The sequence below is a fragment of the Lactuca saligna genome, chromosome 2 (assembly GCF_052625555.1).
Source record: "Lactuca saligna cultivar CGN05327 chromosome 2, ASM5262555v1, whole genome shotgun sequence".
NCBI lineage: Eukaryota > Viridiplantae > Streptophyta > Magnoliopsida > Asterales > Asteraceae > Lactuca > Lactuca saligna.
The window spans coordinates 115,946,793-115,966,367 of NC_136418.1; the positions used below are offsets into that span (position 1 = coordinate 115,946,793).

General features: G+C 36.8%; 1 protein-coding gene across 1 annotated transcript; it reads left to right on the forward strand.

The window, feature by feature from the left end:
- The first annotated feature begins 1,699 nt into the window (after window positions 1-1,699).
- Window positions 1,700-4,855, forward strand: LOC145030007 (uncharacterized). The gene is made up of 7 exons (XM_078978449.1): window positions 1,700-1,982; window positions 2,402-2,952; window positions 3,058-3,212; window positions 3,254-3,387; window positions 3,490-3,611; window positions 3,981-4,064; window positions 4,739-4,855. The coding sequence occupies exons 1-7, from the start codon at window positions 1,700-1,702 to the stop codon at window positions 4,853-4,855; spliced, it is 1,446 nt and encodes a 481-aa protein (XP_078834575.1).
- The last annotated feature ends 14,720 nt before the right edge of the window (window positions 4,856-19,575 follow it).

The window sequence follows — 19,575 nt, forward strand, 5'->3', positions numbered from 1 at the left end:
CCTGCAAGGCCATATCAGCCTCCATTTCCATATCCAACTAGAGCTAAGAAAGAAAAGAATGAAGAAGACTACCAGAAATTTCTAGAACACATGAAGGATCTTCAAATTAACATACCATTCATAGAAGCGGTTGCCCAAATGCCAAAATACGCCAAGTTTCTCAAAGAGCTTCTAACTAATAAAAGGAAGATGGAAGAAGTTAGTGAAGTGGTTCTCAATGAGAATTGTTCAGCTGCGACATTGAACAAGCTACCGAAGAAGAAGGGTGACCTGGGAAGCTTAACATTGCCTTTGTCAATTTGGGAATTTGGCCACCATTCATGCTTTGGCCGATTCAGGACCAAGTGTAAACCTCATGCCATATATATTTTTCAAGAAACTAGATCTCCCAGAACTGAGGCCAATCCGAATGGCAATCCACTTAGCAATCAAAACTGTTACATTCCCACGAGGAATCTGTGAAGATCTCTTGGTAAAGGTGGATAAGTTCGTGTTCCCCGTGGATTTTATAATCTTGGACATGGAAGCGGATCCTCAAGTCCCGATCATCCTTAGAAGACCTTTCCTTAACACAACAAGCACTATAGTTGACATGCGAGATTCAAAACATACACTACGAGTAGGGGATGATTCAGTCACTTTCGGGGTTGATCAAGCCATGAAGCATGCAAGCAATAGTGATGAAACTACATTTTCAATTGATGTGTTGGATGAATTGATGGAAGAATGGGATAATGAAGACTCAAACAAACCCACCATCATTTTTTATGAAGAACTTGATGCTAAAAAAGACCTACTGGAAATAGAGAGACTGCTGGAAGAAGCTGCTTATGATGAGTTAATGAAGACCATGGAGCAACCTACTCGCCGAGTAGGCTCGATCTACTCGCCGAGTCCATTTAAAGAATCCCGAGAAATCGCGAATTTCACACAGGACTCGATGAGTTCCTTACCTATACTCGACATGTTCAACATGCAAAATGAAAAATCTAAGCTCAAGGCACTACCAGATCACCTGGAGTATGCATTCCTCAAAGATGGTCAACAAAAACATGTTATAATAGCTTATGACCTCTCCAAATCTGAAAAAGAAGAATTAGTTCAAGTCTTGAAGAAGAGGAAGAGTGCCATTAAATGGAGTATCACCGATATCAAGGGAATAAGCCCCTCTTATTGCTCTCACAAGATCAACCTGGAAGAAGCTGCAAAGCCGGTAGTGCAACACCAAAGAAGATTGAACCCAAACATGAAAGAAGTGGTCAAGAAGGAAGTAGTCAAGCTTTTAGATGCAGGGATCATTTATTCTATTTCCGATAGTCCATGAGTTAGTCCTGTTCAAGTGGTGCCCAAGAAAGGAGGGATGACGTTCATAACAAACGAGAAGAACGAGCTTATTCCAAACTGAACGGTAACCGGTTGGTGAGTGTGCATCGATTATCGAAAGGTAAACGATGCCACTCGTAAAGACCATTGTCCTTTACCTTTTATTGATCAAATGCTTGAATGATTGTCCAGCCACAGTTACTATTGTTTCTTAGACGGATTTTCGGGTTACTTCCAAATACCCATAGACCCAATGGACAAAGAAAAGACCACTTTCACTTGCCCGAGTGGGACTTTTGCCTATCGCTGCATGCCCTTGGGGTTATGCAATGCACCTGCGACATTTCAAAGGTGCATGCCAGCCATATTCCACGACATGGTGGAAAAATTCATGGAAGTATTTATGGACGATTTTTCTGTTTTTGGATCTTCCTTCCATGATTGTCTTGCTAACCTTGATTTAATGCTTGCAAGATGTGAAAAAACCGATTTAGTCCTCAATTGGGAAAAATGTCACTTTATGGTTAAAGAGGGTATAGTTTTGGGCCACAAGGTATCCAAAGCGGGGATTGAGGTGGATCAGGCAAAAATTGATACAATTGCTAAATTACCTCCACCAACTAATATAAAGGGCATTAGGAGTTTTTTAGGTCACACGGGTTTTTACCGCCATTTCATAAAATATTTTTCTAAAATAACTAGACCTCTAACACAATTACTTTTAAAAGATGCACCCTTTAATTTCACTAAAGAGTGTCTAGAGGCTTTTGAATTTTTGAAAGAAAAACTAACTAATGCCTTGATCATCATTGCCCTGAATTGGAACTTACCTTTTGAAATAATGTGTGATGCAAGTGACTTTGCATTAGGAGGTGTCCTTGGTTAAAGGGTTGATAAGCACTTTCGACCCATTTATTATGCAAGTAAGACTCTGAAACCGGCCCAAGAAAATTACACCACAACTGAAAAAGAATTACTAACCGTGGTGTATGATTTTGACAAATTCCGCCCTTATCTTATTTTATCTAAAACCACGGTTTTTACTGACCATTCTGCTATAAAGTACTTGTTTGCCAAGCAAGATGCGTTTTACAAGAATCTGACATTGAAATACGTGATAAAAAGGGAATGGAGAATGTAGCTGCCGACCATTTATCAAGACTAGAAAACCCGCACTTGGAAGCATTGGAAGAGGGTAAAATTAGAGACGACTTTCCGGACGAGTACATTCTAGTAACTACGGGGGACGAGCCATGCTTTGCGGATATAGCTAATTATTTAGCTACCAAATTTATCCCAAAAGATTTTACCCACCAACAAAAGAAGAAATTCTTTTCAGAAATAAAATACTACTTTTGGGATGAGCCATATCTTTTCCGAAGCTGCGCGGATGGGATCCTAAGGAGATGCGCATTCAGGAAAGAAAGTCGTGGAATTTTGGAGCATTGTCATAGCGGGCCCACCGGTGGACATCAAGGAGCACATTACACAACAAATAAGATATTTGATATTGGGTTTTATTGGCCCACAATTTTTAAAGATGCTACCCAACATGTTAAAGAGTGTGATGCATGCCATAGAGCAGGAAACATATCTTCCCGAAACGAGATGCCACAACATAGTATTCAAGTGTGTGAAGTTTTTGATGTGTGGGGGATCGATTTCATGAGACCGTTTCCAATGTCAAAAGGGAACAAATATATTTTAGTGGTGGTTGACTATGTATCCAAATAGGCGGAGGCACAAGCTTTACCAACTAATGACGCTCGGGTGGTGGTGCGCTTTCTAAAAAAGTTATTTTCAAGATTTAGAGTTCCTAAAGCCCTTATTAGTGACCGAGGCGCTCACTTTGCCAATGATCAATTAGAAAAGTGTTATGGAAATATGGGGTAACCCATAAATTCTCTACATCTTACCATCCACAAACTAGTGGGCAAACTGAAGTGACAAATAGAGCATTGAAAAGAATTTTGGAAAGATCGGTGGGTAGCAATCAAAAGGAATGGTCGGATAGGTTAGATGATGCACTTTGGGCCTTCCGCATAGCTTTCAAAACACTTATTGGTACTAAACCATATAGGCTAGTGTATGGGAAGCAATTTCATTTACCGATGGAAATAGAGCATAAAGCTTTTTGGGCTTGAAAAATGTGGAACTTTGATATAGTTGAACTTAGAAACAACCGGTTGATGCAAATGAATGCTCTTGAAGAACTTAGGATTGAGGCTTATATGAGCTCCTTGATTTGTAAAGAAAAACCAAGAGTTGGCATGACAAAAGAATCAAGGGTAATAAAGACTTTCATGAAGGGAAAAAAAGTGTTACTTTTTAATTCAAGGCTCAAACTCTTTCTGGACAAACTAAAGTCAAGATGGGATGGTCCATTTCTAGTAAAAAAGGTTTTTCCACATGGAGCTATCGAGTTATTATCAAGAGATGGCACTCCTATCAAAGTGAATAGACATCGGGTGAAAAAATATGAAGAAGGAATCCCGAGGAATGAAGACCAAGAAGAAGGGCTGCTACTGGAAGGCATGAAAGAAACGTAGAGCAGGAAGGAGTCTAGCTAACGACTCCTTAAAAATAAGCACTTTCGGGAGGCAACCCAAATTAGAGTTTGCATTTCTTTTCCCTTTGTTTTTGTTTTTCACTTTTAGGATCTGTTTTCTTTTCATTCTTCTTTTGAAATTATGCTTAAAATGATTGCTCGAGGGCAAGCAATGCTCAAAGTGTGGGTGGTGGTTTTTTTAAAAAAAAGTGAGTTTTTTTTTTCAACCTGAATGATCTACTCGTCGAGTTCATAAGATTACTCGGCGATTACTTTTTGAATTCCATGACAAATCTCGAATACGCGACCATACTCAGCGAGTAGGCATTTCTACTCGATGAGTACAAGCATTTAAAAGGTTTTTTTTTTACAATATGTAAATAAGGTTTTCTTTTACCCTACTCATTTTCACCAGCCACTTCCCATTCATACTTGCCGAGCATTTAGTTTTCTCTCAAGCCATTCCTTTGATTTCTTGTTGAATCTTCATCCACAATGCAAAAGGTATGATTTTTCCTTTGAATTCTTGCTAAAGGTCACAACTTTATTAGTTATTGGTCCTTATTTTGCTAAAATTCGGATTTGAGGGTTTACTCCAATTCTAGGGTTTCGATTTCAAGATAAATTAGAAGGATTTGGACAAAATTTCTTGTGGATTTATTCTTAAGGGAATTAGAACAACAAACCCCTATGCAAATATATGTTTTTTGGTTGACCTAATAGGGACCAATTGAAAACTGTACTCGCAGTTCATCCTACTCGCCGAGTAGTTCATGGACTCGGCAAGTAGATGCTATGATAAACCTGTATTGTTAACTTTTATTGATGGTTTTTGTTTGTTGTTATTTTATTGATGTTTCTCTGTAGAAATCATGTCCAGAAGAGGTCAGAGTTCAAGAGGAGGAGGTCAAGGAGACATTCCATGGCTTACTTTTTCACAAATCACCTCAAGGTCGTCGCAAGCTCGGGCGAAAAACAGATTAGAGGCCTTGAAACAAAAAAAGATCTATCTCCCCAATGCGCTTAATTAGGACTGGCTACGTCAAACCGGGTTGGAAGAGGATTTAACCCCGTATTTGGTGAAACCATTCGAAGTGGATGGCACAACAATAACATGTGACGGGTGGATGCAGATGTTTAAAATACAAGAACCCGTACTCGCAAAATTGTGTTGGGAATTTTGCTACTATCTCATTTCGGGCTGGTAGTGAATATTATAACACCAACATTATCACCTTTTTCCTTGGAGGGGAGCTGCGCCACTGCAGCATAGCGGAACTCGCCTGGAGGGTTGGTCTCTATGACAAAATGTCATCATGTCGGAGGATTTTGAAGCATTTATAGAGCGATGCCAGAAGGATCTTCCCAAGGAAGTTGTTGCCTCCACTTGGTGGAATACTATTGCAAACCAGGTCTATATTCACTCTACTACTCAAGAGGGCCATATTCGTTCTCCGATCCATCGTCTCATCCACCGCCTCATCGATAGGACCATAAATATGAGGAAGGATTATGAAAAAGTTCCTACCCTCGGCATTTTCTATTTGTGGAGTATCATCACCCCAGACGTCTTTTGCAACTTGCCTTATTTTTTGGCAAGATACCTTGTGGATGGAGCGGTTAAAGAGAAGATTACCTCCAAAATTAATAGGGGTATGTTTGTGAAAAGACTCGCAAGGTCATATGGCATTTTGGACATGCAAGAGGCAAGGGCGTTAACTGTGATTTCTCCTCCTCCGTTTAGCATTACCTTATTCCAGAAGGAAAAGATTGTGAAAAAATTTGGGGATTCTTTTGCAATCCCAAATGAAGACGAGGGGGTTGTTCCCGAGGATCCGAGAAGAAGAGTTCGACATAGGAGGGAACGGGTTCGAGATGACCCACCGGTTATCCCGGTGGAAGATGAGAACGAGGGGTGGAATCACGTGGAGTATCGGGGATATTTGGATGACATTGGCCAGGGCATTAACTATAACAATGAGTCATTCAATTATCTCTTTGAACATATGCACATTGCTCCACGTCCCGGGCCCAGGTATCCTTACATTATGAATTAGGAAGAGAGGCTGCAGAGGATAAACAACCAAGCAGGAGGAAGTGGAGTAGGAGGGGAAGACATAAAGGAAGAAGCTTGAATTTGTTTTTTTTTTTTATTATTATTTTTATTTGGATGTTTTTTATTTCGTTTGTTTTGTGGTTGAACTTTGATGTAACCGAACCTTAATTAGGACTTTATTCATTTTCTTTCACTTGTGGTTACTTTGTTTTTCAGGTTTGAAGATTAGGGTGCATTTAGGAGTCGCATTGGTCAAGGCTAAAGTGAGGATAGGTCTAGAAAAGAATGTTAATTGTTACATTGAAGGTTGGGTCTGTTAGGAATGAGAGTGAGAAGATTCATTATTATTGAAGAAACTGAAAGAAGAGTCACTGAAGTGTCCTGTTTCAACACTTCAGACAAAGATAAAAAGCAGAAAAACCAATTTTTCGACTCGGATGCTAATCGCCGAGTGCACCCAGTCTAACTCACCGAGTCCTTTAATATTTCACCCTCAAGACCTGTTTTGGGCACATTCACTGCAACCTTTATCCATACTTTCGTAAGATTCATTCCTGGAAGGTTTCTGAGAAGCTTTGTCCTCACAATTAGAGCTATTACCACACGCGATATGATACCCAAGGCATAGATGACTCGTTTCCATGACTAAAGACATTTGAAATTGGAGTTTTTCATGAAGAATATCAACCTCGCGATTGCAATCCAAGGGGAGTTTGTTCCAATTCTCTCTTTAGTTTTGTGTTTTTCTTTTCATGCATAACATGCAATGGGGACATCGCATAAATTAAGTGTGGGGTAGGGGGTGGTAACATTTTAATCAATTAATAATCCTAATCCTAATTTTAGGCTTAATTTTTGAAAATTTTTGCATAAAACATTGGTTAGGACTTAACTTAGAAAACTTTGGTAAAAGTAAGTAGGATTCCATGTTAGAATTATGTTGATGATTGCATGAAAACCCAAATGTTTAGTTGAGCCTATATACGTTCTAGTGCATTTGTGGCCTCCTTATTCTAGTGAAATCATGGGACAAAAACATGGCCTCACTTAGTTTGAAGGATGCAATATGTTTAGCATCGTGTACCAGAAATGTATCCAGGAAAATTATTATCGTTAACCAATAAAGGTTGAAGTTGAGCGCCCCTGCTTAAGCATGTATGATTTTGAGTGGAAAAAGTGAGTTGCTGATGGGTATTAGCATAAGAACATCCTATGTGCTCATACAAACACTAATGCCTAGATCTAGGTTTCTCTATTGTACATGCAATTTATCCAAGACTATAAACCCTAATTCTTGCATATGATAATCGACATTAGCATAATAATGGGTTTACGATATTACCTTGATTGTTATGTAGCAATAATAATCTCAAATCCTTCTTGTAATGACTATAGAAAGCTTAGCGTCAAAAATGTCACTCCTCTAATGGTTCACAAACACCAAGAGCAAGAGGATGAAGAGGAGAAGAGAAGGAGGCTGCCCAAAACAGTCCAAATCCCTAGAAGGAAGCTTGTCCATGTTTTTGGGGCTTAAGGGTCCTATATATACATGTAGGCTATTAGGGATTTAAACTAGGAAACCCTAATCTGACTGCTTAAGCCCTAAGCAACCCATGGATTCCTTTCCTTAAGGCCTTGGATGATTTCTTATGGGTTTCCCCATAGAATTCGTCCAACCTTATATAATAAGGCAATCCATAGCCCAATTGCAATTATCTTATAATTACAATTCCAATGCCTTAAGTTTAATTAATCTCTTTTAGCCACAAAATTAATTATCAATTAATTCTTGACTAATATTAATTAAACAATATGATTTCTCCTTTAATATATTATTCCCATAATATATTAATAAATCATATTTAATCCTTTCTTTCCATAATTCATCCTATCAAGTTGCTTTGGTGAAGGCAACCCAAAAGGGCCATGCACCATCGGGTCAAGTACATACCAAAATAGTTATGGACTTAGACACTAATCCAACAGTCTCCCACTTGGATACGTCTAATAACTATTCTGCGTATGACTTCAGATCCTGATCTGCAATCGTAGCTTTCCAAAGTCGCTGTCAACTCTGATCTCATCAGGTACGCGTATTCTTTAGATAAGGGATCATATATTCCTCCATTCTAGATATCGTAGAAGATATGATTTCAAATCATTCTTTCTATACTATTTCTTGATTTCCGATTTATGATGACTGACTAATTGAACAAATCAAATTAGCCCTAGCCCGGCTGAGCATTTACGTTTGTCATCACTAAATCATCGAGGGGCCCAAAGATATCACTTTTATCCTTCTTTGGATAAAAGGATCACATAAACTTTGACTCAATGCTCGCTTGCACTCACTTACCAAATCACACACAACAATATGTTTTATAACACCAAGTTACTAGTGCGTTTACATTTTATCAATGTGCAACCGATTTGTAAGATACAACTCACACATCTCGGTTTTAAGAATATAAGATGTTATCGTCTCACCAATCACTCGTGATAAAATCCATGAAGTGATCCAAGTGAGCGTGGGTTTAATCCAATGCTCAAATCATATTCATAAGCAGTCATGAACGTTGCAGCAAACATTTGCTTATGTTTAATACTCTTTAGACAATCCACACACCAATTCACAACAATCTTCATTCATACCTACTTCCAACATATGAACGCCTGTGGCCGGTTTGAATAATTTGACAGTTCTAAACCAATTAAATTATTCAGGAAGTGAAAACATGCAAAGTGAAACACAAGAATAATACTAATCCCATATGGCCTTAAACCTTTGAGTATAAATAAAACACCTTTTATTTATCACCATATCGATTACTCATTATTTGTTTTTTCGGGTAATCAACTTCTTAATTGAATTACAACACTTGCCCCACGCTCTCACCATGCGCACAATGTTTACCTATGATTCTTACTTTTGTGAAATATATCAAATGAACACATTTCCAATCATACTCATTTCACAAATCCTAATCCTTTCTACAATTGATAAAATATCAAATTCTTGCCACTTATAGAATATGTTAGATTCTAACATTTTATGCAATGATCCTTTCGTGATGTCACTGCACTAAAGTCACAATGACTATTGCCAATGAAATTACAAGGTCCTCTATCGGGGATTGTTACAATACAATTCCATAGATGTGATGTCTCTCACTCAAAGTACATTCCTTTGAACATACTTTTGCATAAAAGTTCTAATCTAGACGTAGATTCTCAATATTCAATTCCTAATATGGAAACCTTTCCATACTTACCATATGCCAACATATTCTCAATAGAATCCTATCTATTCATAACGATGTCAATATACTCCATCCAATACTATACTTCCAACTACTCACAAGCGACAAATCCTCGGCGAACTTTGGATTGTCCTTTGATGGTTGTTTAATTATCTTAGTCAAAACCAATTCTTGTCCTTTTTCCCTCTAAATGCGCTAGACACTTGGAAAATTTTAGAATGGTCAAATATTATAGCATTTTCAATCGATCCTATACCCGAAGCGTATGGGACACGATGCATGAAGATTTGATACTTTATTAATCTTCTGCCATAATATTTTACGTGCTACATTCTCACAATTCGAATTATGAAGAGGAATGTCGCAATCATAATCGAAATTTGAGAACACGCTATGTATCCTTGACTAAATTATTAACATTTCACAACCTAAGCCTTTAGATTTGAAATGAAGCATAATATTCTCTCCCTTAAATATAGCAAAACAACTATTCAACCCTTACAACTTTGCAAAGTAAGACCCTTGTTTTCTATAATTAATATTGCTAACTTGAAATATTTTCCTTAATAATCATACAATCATAACATTTATGCTCCCACTATCATGATGATTATTATTAACATAACACTTATGCTCCCACTAGCTTTGACATGTATTCAGAAACTAGCTTAACTTCCAGAAAAACAATACTTGTTGAATTTCTTAAGTTCATGTTTCTAATACCTAGTGCTTTGATAATCCTTTATCTAAGCTTATACACCTTTCCTTTAGATAGCTCATATGTGTGTCTAAACAATTAAGACTAATTGCCAAATCTCACAATTCGAATCATGGAAAGGGATACCGTAACCATAATCGAATTCGATAATACAATTTTGCAATTGCTATCTTCTTAAAATCTCTCTTAGTGAAAGCATTTCCTCACAGTCATTTTCATGAAGGAGGGAATCTTATGACACTTATATTTTAATGGTGTATGTGTTCCTATCCATATGAATTTGTGAAAACCAAGGTTTGAGACAAATCCAAACTCATATGGACCGAACATACTTAATCTTGATTTCTTGCCTTATGGTAACATGGCTGCCCACCATGTCTTCCAAGTAGTTAAGCTGCTCACCTTTTCCTATCAATGTACTTTTCATTGATCAAGGTCCTTGCCTTTTATGCATTCAAATGAGAACTCATAGAACTCACATGCATAAGTAACTCAATTGGAATGGCACAGAAACAAAATAACATCAACACGATAGGTTATATACCTCAAGTCATGTGCTAGTGATGATCAATAAGGTCTATTTTGATTTGTTCTTGAAACCTTTCAAGACCATTAAGACTCCCACTGACTCCTTGACATATAAGATTCTCTTGTCAATAAACATTTCTTGACAAAAAAATATTCAAGAGTTAGTGTAGTTTTTATCAAAACACTTCATAAATAGGTCCTAGTTGGTCTTTGTCTTATCCAAGACATCAAAACTTTCCACATTTGATGAATGTTATAAACCTTCTTGATACTTATCACTCAATGTCACAATCTTAACTCTAAGACTTGTTTTGAAACGAAGTATGATTGACTTCTTGATTTAACCATTTCTTCAATTCCTGATTCCTCTTCTTAGACATATAATTGTACTAAGACTTACTTAGAGGATCAATTGAGATATGGTTCTTAATCATTAAGACCTATCATAAAACATAATAAAAGGTACTCTCCCTTCTTCTTAGAATAGAGAAACTTTTATATTTTTGCGTACTTGATTCTTTTTATTCGTTCTGCTTACTGACTTAAACTTTTACAATCAATTCAGAATTACACTTAATCTTATAAGTGTAATTATATTTGCTAAACTTTTAGTAAATCATGACAAATATCTTTGTTACTCATGCGGTGGACTTGATCAACACATAACCTTGTGTACTCGATCTCCTAGTCCTTCACTTGACACTTTGTCAACGAATTAGTCTAATTTCCAAATGTGAAAGTTTATTCATTCATCATACAATTCTTGTTGTACGATTGCAAATCTCTATCCAATAGAAACTTGGGCGATGAGAAACTTTCCCTATTTGGTAACTTCTCGAGATTTCCGCAAACAACATAATTAAGAATCACATCCATTTGTTGTAAATATACGAACATCATTTTTTCATAACGATTTCATTGCAAGGAAATAAATAAATAAACACGTCAAACAAAATTTATTTTATTTATAAAAGCAGCAAAAAACATTTATCCTTACAATGCAAAATCAACCGAAAAACTATGTAATAAATATTCCTAACAACTCTATCTAAGCTCAAAATCTAATCTTCGAATCCATGTCTTCGTGATTAGATTCATCTTGCTATTTCATTAAGCTTCCTCTCTTTTCATCAATCCTGCGAAACATTCAAATGCAATCTTATCACATTATGTATTAAGAATCAACGAATAGGAACTTAATCGAGTTAGATAGTGGATTTTACCTGAAGTACAACCATACTCTATGACTCTCCCATCTTCTGGACTCTTCAGGCTCTTAGGGAAGACTTGTATCCAACACCCTTTCTCTTGGAAGCAAACGTTGGTCGGTTCTCCTAGAACATCCTCGGAAACATGGTTGGTTGACTCTCCCAACAAATATGCTTCATTGCTTTGCCAATCATTTCTGATTCATTAGCAATGAGCATGTAAGTTAGGTCAATGAGGCTTTCGTCATGATCCATCATATAATACTTTCTTTTGAACTCATTATATGATTCGGGAAGTGACTGCAGAACCGAGTTCACAGCCAACTTATCCGGGAATGACACGCCCAACATTCTCAACCTATCAATGTGTGATTTCATTCCTAGAACATGAGCACACACGGGTTTACCATCTTCATGTTTCATTTCCAATAGGGCTTTAGTGACATTGACCCTTTCAATTCTTCGATCTTGTGGGTTAGGGAGAACAACGCGAGGAGGAGGAGGAATTGAAGCATGATTTCTTGTTCCTCCATCGAATCGTGGAATATCATCTTCATGTGGAATGCTTGTTCCACGGGACATGGGAAGACCATAGTTGTCGAACTTTGACATCTACAAAAAAACGGGAGAAAACAAATTCAAGTTAGTTGATAGATTGAGTCCTTAGTAAATCACCCAAATGAGATACTAAGGCTAGGACCCAACACAATACGCTACAACCTAGAAAAAGGGATGTCGTAATCTAGTTGCAAAATATTTGAAGGTAAGTGAATGACGATTCACTAGTTTTCACCATGAAAAACGAAAAAGAAATTGAAGTTTTGAATCTATGAAAACTCCTAGATCCTTTGAGATTCATTGAACTTTTCAATGGCATGTTTAAATCTTGATATGCCCCTCTTGTTTGTGACTCGGATGCCGAGGATCACAAAGCGTGTGTGAATAACCATGCAAACTTACATGGTGCCCTCACATGTTCCGGTTACCTATTCAATGTGTCGGTAAACCACACACGCTCCACCGAACTATGACTAACATTGAGTCACCCTTTGCTACCTTTGCTTAGAACCATTTAGTGTGCCGGTAAACCACACACGCTCCACTAACGTCTTCGCAAGGGCTCAAAGTGTAATTTCATGGAATTGCATCAATTCACTTTTGCCTAAAGTAACTAAGATTGGGAATTTGTAAAACATTTAGTTTCTTTTGTACTTCATTATACTTATAATGGAAGGTTTTTTCCTATCCTACCCATTCACTAGTCAAGAGTGCAGTGGGTTAGAGTGGATACCCATTCAATCGCCATTTTATAGGCAATTTCCTTAAACGCCCCTTATAGACCAGCTTCGTGAATGAGGCCTACTAACGGTAAGACTGACTTTTACTCATACATATATATAATGTTAGACTTTTAATGTTACATATAGTATAGGGTGTATTTTACACTTTTTAAAATACTAGGTGGTAAAATTTAATAATTATACTTTTAATTCAATTATAAACCAAAAATTTTATGGATTTATTAAACCTCTTTTAATTATACACCTTAATTAATTAATAAAACCATAAGGGTGTGATTTGAACTTTTCAAAACAATACTAGGGTTTAAGAATTTAACATTTCTAAATTAACTTTTAATCAACATTTAAATTCAAAAACATGAGGACAAGTTTTGATACATTTCAAAACACTTGGGTTTAGAATTTAAACATACATCAAAATTAAACTTTTAATCATAATTTAAATTCAAGAACTTGAGGGCAAGTTTTGAAACTATTCAAAACATTTGGGTTTTAACTATTTAAATTTCAAAACAAAACTTTTATGTTCATATTTAAACTATAAAACCTATAGGGGAATAATTGAAACTTTTCATAACACAAGGATCAAATAACAAATAATATAAATTAAACAATTAATTTCATCATTATCTATATTTGATCTAATTTCAATTTCTTGCAAAATAAGTTACACAATTAATACAAATAATCCAATCTTTATCATATAAGGACGTTATTATCTAATCAATTGGTAATTATCTTTTGTTTAATCAAGGATATACTCATAAAATTGATTAAAATTGGATTTTATTGACCTAAAACAGATAAGACAATTATCCATGAGAAAAACAGCAAGAAATCCCGAAATCCCCTCTTTCTGACGCTCGAACTCGTTGAGTACCCATATGGACTCGCCGAGTAGGGGCCTACTCGCCGAGTCCACAATGGGACTCGCCGAGTTCAACAGGCAGTTTGGCCAAAAAATCGATTTTGCAAATTGAATAAACACATAATGCATCAATACAATAGAAACCAATCTAGGCTCTGATACCACTGATGGGTTTTAGTCATACGAACATCCTATGTGCTCATACAAACCCTAATGCTTGGATCTAGGTTTCTCTATTGTACATGCAATTTATCCAAGACTATAAACCCTAATTCTAGCATATGATAATCGACATTAGCATAATAATGGGTTTAAGATATTACCTTGATTGTTATGTAGCAATAATAATCTCAAATCCTTCTTGTAATGACTATAGAAAGCTTAGCGTCAAAAATGTCACTCCTCTAATGGTTCACAAACACCAAGAGCAAGAGGATGAAGAGGAGAAGAGAAGGAGGCTGCCCAAAACAGTCCAAATCCCTAGAAGGAAGCTTGTCCATGTTTTTGGGGCTTAAGGGTCCTATATATACATGTAGGCTATTAGGGATTTAAACTAGGAAACCCTAATCTGTCTGCTTAAGCCCTAAACAGCCCATGGATTCCTTTCCTTAAGGCCTTGGACGATTTCTTATGAGTTTCCCCATAGAATTCGTCCAACCTTCTATAATAAGGCAATCCATAGCCCAATTGCAATTATCTTATAATTACAATTCCAGTGCCTTAAGTTTAATTAATCTCTTTTAGCCACAAAATTAATTATCAATTAATTCTTGACTAATATTAATTAAACAATATGATTTCTCCTTTAATATATTATTCCCATAATATATTAATAAATCATATTTAATCCTTTCTCTCCATAAGTCATCCTATCAAGTTGCTTTGGTGAAGGCAACCTAAAAGGACCATGCATCATCGGGTCAAGTACATACCAAAATAGTTATGGACTTCGACACCAATCCAACAGTTACATGTTAAAAAAAAAAGAGAGAGAATTACAAGAAAAAGTTTGAAGAATTTTTTGGAGCATCAAATTTAAAGTATGAAGTTCAAAGTTCAAAAATTCTGAAGAAATTCAAAAATTGAAGATACCCGAAAATCAAAGATCAAAATGTGAAAGAAGTAAGGATCCAAAAGAGCTCCATAGTGGTATCATTAATTTTAATTTTCTAGATTATGTATGCTTGGGTTGCTCAACCAAAAATACCTTGAGGTTAAGAGGTTTTCTGCAGATGGATTCAGAGGGATGCATAAAATGAGCATTGTTCGGAAAAAATGTGCGAATGTTTATGAGGAATGTGAGTATTTAGAGTATGGGGGTTCCTTAGGAAAATTTTAGACATAAATGCATGCGTTGCGGTCTTGGGATAATGGTTGGGTTCAATTGGGTTTGTCTTATGTGATTCTAGTATGCTAAAATTCAGTTTGGCTTGGGGGCAAGCAAAAGTCAAGTGTGGGGTATTTTGATATGTGCATATTTAGCCATGTGTTTAGTATAGAATTTTATCAATTATTAGCTAATTATTTGCATAATATGGACAAAAGGTACTTAATAATGTCTAAATTGTATTTTCAGTCTAGAAGACTAGTTTGGGAGCAAAAAGAAAGAAGGAGAAGCAATCAGAAGCTAGAAAATGAAGAAAGAAGAACAAACATGAACCTACCCAACGAGTCCAGAGGCCTACTCGGCAAGTCCTATTGAATGTTCGCGTAGTAATATCTAAACTCCTTGCCATACACATATTTCTCAAAGGTACTCGGTAAGTTGGGCACCTACTCGCCGAGTAGACCCTGTTTTGAGATAATTATATATATCGGTTGAGATCCCGAATTGTGGAGTTTTTTTGCTTCCTTGGAGAGAAACATGCGACTGGAGATACCTTTGGAGACCTGAAGAACCCTAATCTTTGATCATTAAGAAGACTCAAGGCGAATTACGTTGAATCTTCCAGTTAATCTAGAAGTGAATCATGTTTAGTTTAATTAACTTCGTTTTTAGCTTCTCTATGACTGTAATCATGAGCTAAATTTTGTAGTTTCTGTTTAGGGAAGATTAATTTACTCCTATGGTGTGATTTATACATTGTTTGATTTATTATTGGTGATTTTATTAAACTAAGTTTGTTAAAGAACCTTATGCATTGATTACAATTCTTTTCTGTTAATTGGAAGACAATTAGGCTGCATGAACATCTCTTAATTGTCAACCTCATATGATTTATGTGAACACTTCCTTATATTCCTAGGATTAGTGAATATGAAACTAAGATTAATTATAGAATGGGTAAATTAATGTGTGAGCTTGTTTGGTAAACCAACAAACGAGATGTTAGTTGAACCACCAATTTGATTAACCAATTACAAATATTATTTAATCCAAATAATTGAACTAAGAAGTTAATTAGTTTAAGAACTTGATCACTTCTTAAATTGAGTAATTTCCTAAGGGTTGGTAATAGAGAATGCGAATCTAATCACTATAGGTTGTAACTAATAACAATCAATATATTATTCTATCATAAAATTGACCATAGGAGCGAATTAGTTGGACCTAAACAGAAACCTTTTATAATTTGGTGAATTTTTACTTGTCTTAGTAGTTTAGTTAATTACGTGTTAGGAGGTGTGTTTAAGTTTCTAGTCTTGTAAAACTAGAGAAAAACCCTTTACTTTTATTACTTGTCTAGTTAAAATTAGTTATTAGTTTAATTTATGTTCCCTGAGTTCGACACCCTAGTTATTTAACTATACCACTAAAAGACAGGTTCACTACCTTTTTGTGCTAAAATTATATTTTTAGAGTAGGAATAAAACCTGTGTATTTTTACACACATTAAGTTTTTGTTAAAATGGCGAGGAATATTATTTCTTTTCATGCTTTGTAAAAACAAGGGTTTACCTTTTCTTTTAATAATGAATGTGGTAGTAGTAATGCTTTCTTTAATAATGTTCTTTACATTAAAGAATTACTTTGTGATGGTGTGTATGAAGTTGTGTCGGTTGTAGATAACCTAGGAAATAATGTACTGTGTATTGATTCTTCCACTAACTTGGATAAAGCATTATTGTGGCATTGTCGTCTTGGACTGTAAGTAAGAAACGCATAGGCCAACTCCAAAAGGATGGAGTCTGGGAGTCATTTGACCTAAAGTCGGATGATAGTTGTGAATCTTGTCTACATGGAAAAATGACAAAATCACCCTTCACTGGTTCTTGTGCTAGGGGTGAAGGCTTGTTGGATCTATTACACACTGATGTGTGTGGACCCTTTAGAACAGCCACAAGGGATGCTAACCGCTTCTATGTGACTTTTACTGATGATTTTACTAGATATGGATATGTCTACTTAATCAAGCATAAGTCAGAAACCTTTGAAAAGTTCAAAGAGTTTAAGTAGGAAGCGGAAAATCAATTGGGTAGGAAAATTAAGATGCTTCGATCCGATCAAGGTGGCGAGTATCTTAGTATAGAGTTCCTTGACTATCTTAAGGAATGTAGGATTGTCTCATAATTGACACCTACCAAGACACCATAACTTAATGGTGTGGCTGAGAGTCGTAATCGAACCTTATTGGAAATGGTTCGTTCCATGATGAGTTGAGCTTCGCTACCAGTCCCATTCTGGGGGTCTGCCTTAGAGACTGCCACCCATATTCTTAATTAGTCCGTACCAAAAAGGTTGCCAAAACACCTCATGAGATGTAGATCGGAAAAGTTCCTATTCTGTACCACATCAGGATTTGGGATTGCGAGGATTTTGTGAGGTGCGAGACACTCGATAAGCTCGAACCCTAAAGTGAGAGGTGTATTTGCGTCGTCTATCCACAAAAATCTTTTCGTTACTTCTTCTAAATTTCCAGTGATAATGTGGTCTTTGTATCAAGGAGGGGAGTCTTTCGTGAGAGAGAGTTCATAAGCCAAGGAATCAATAGGAGGCAAATTGACCTTGAAGAGATTCAAAAGTCAAGTGGTGAAGGAACCTCAAACCCTAGCAATCAACCTGACGTGGAAACTCCTATTAATCCGACAGGAGAGTCTGTACCTCTGAGGCGTTCCACGAGTGTTAGGAATGCACCTGAGCATTAGTATGGTTTCCATAGTGCTATAGAAGGTGATACACTTATCAGTGATAACACACTGATTGGTCTAGATGAACCTAACAGTTACACGGAAGCCATGGAAGGCCCTGAGGCTGCTAAATGGAAACAGTCTATGGATAGCGAGATACAATCCATGTATGACAATCATGTTTAGAACTTGGTTGACAATGTACCAGGTCGTAATTCAGTTGGGTGCAAATGGATCTTCAAGAAGAAGACCAACATGGATGGTAATGTACACACTTATAAGGCGCGACTGGTTGCATATGGATTTTCTCAAACTCTAGGAGCTGATTATGATGAGATCTTTTCACCAGTAGCAAAGATTAAGTCTATTAGGGTTATGTTTGCCATTGCTACATTCTTCGATTATGAAATATGGAAAATGGATGTCAAAACCGCTTTCCTTAACGGAAACTTGGTTGAGGATGTTTACATGAGTCAGCCATAGGGTTTCGTCAGTACAGAGTACCCTAATAGAGTGTGTAAGCTTGAGAAATTCATTTATGGATTGAAACAAGCACCTCGCAGATGGAATCTTTGTTTCGATGAGAAAGTCAAAGAGTTTGGTTTTTTGAGAAGTGAAGACGAATCTTGTGTATATGTCAAGGCTAGTGGGAGTATAGTTAGCTTTTTGGTACTGTATGTGGATGACATACTACTCATGGGAAATGACATTCCAACTTTGAAGGAGGTTAAGTCCTGGCTTGGGAAGTGTTTCCATATGAAGGACCTTGGAGAAGCTGCCTATATCCTAGGGATAAGAATTTTGAGAGACAAGAGTAGAAGACTAATTGGACTTAGTCAAAGTACTTACATGGATAAGGTGCTGAATAGGTTCAGCATGCAATATTCCAAGAAAGGAGAGTTACCGATCCAGAGTAACACCAGATTGAGTAAGACTCAAAGCCCAAGTATAGAGACTGAGATAGCTGAGATGAGTCGAGTACCGTATGCTTCCGTTGTAGGCTCGATCATGTATGTTATAACTTGTACTCGTCCTAATACAGCCTTTGCATTGAGCATGGTTAGCAGATATCAGGGAAACCCTGGAAAGGCTCACTGGACTGCGGTAAAGAACATTCTCAAGTATCTTCGGAGGACTAAGGATAGGGTCCTTACCCTCGAAGGGAGTGATGACTTGAGAGTAGTAGGGTATAGTTATGCTAGCTTCCAGACTGATAGGGATTCTTTCTTCTCTTAGTCAGGTTCGGTCTTTACCTTAAATGGATGAGCAATTACTTGGAAAAGTTCCAAGCAAGAGACAGTGGCTGATTCAACTTGCGAATCAGAGTATATAGCGGCAAGCGAGGCTGCAAAGGAGGATATATGGGTAAAGAACTTCATTGGATACCTTGGAGTTGTACTAGCTATAAAGGAGCCTATGGAAATTTTCTGTGATAGTGAAAGTGTCGTTGCCTTAGCCAAGGAACCAAGAAATCACGGGAGATCCATACACATCGACAAAAAATATCATTTCATCAGACATAGAATAGAAGAAGGACTCATCATTGCAAAGAGGGTATCATCGGATGAGAACCCATCAAATCCCCTCAGGAAGGGACTGGGTAGGGTTAAGCATCTCCAACATGCGAGGCACATAGGGCTGAAGGATGATATTAGTTTTAGTAGTTAGATAGCTTTGAAATTTGTGAAGTGTAATTG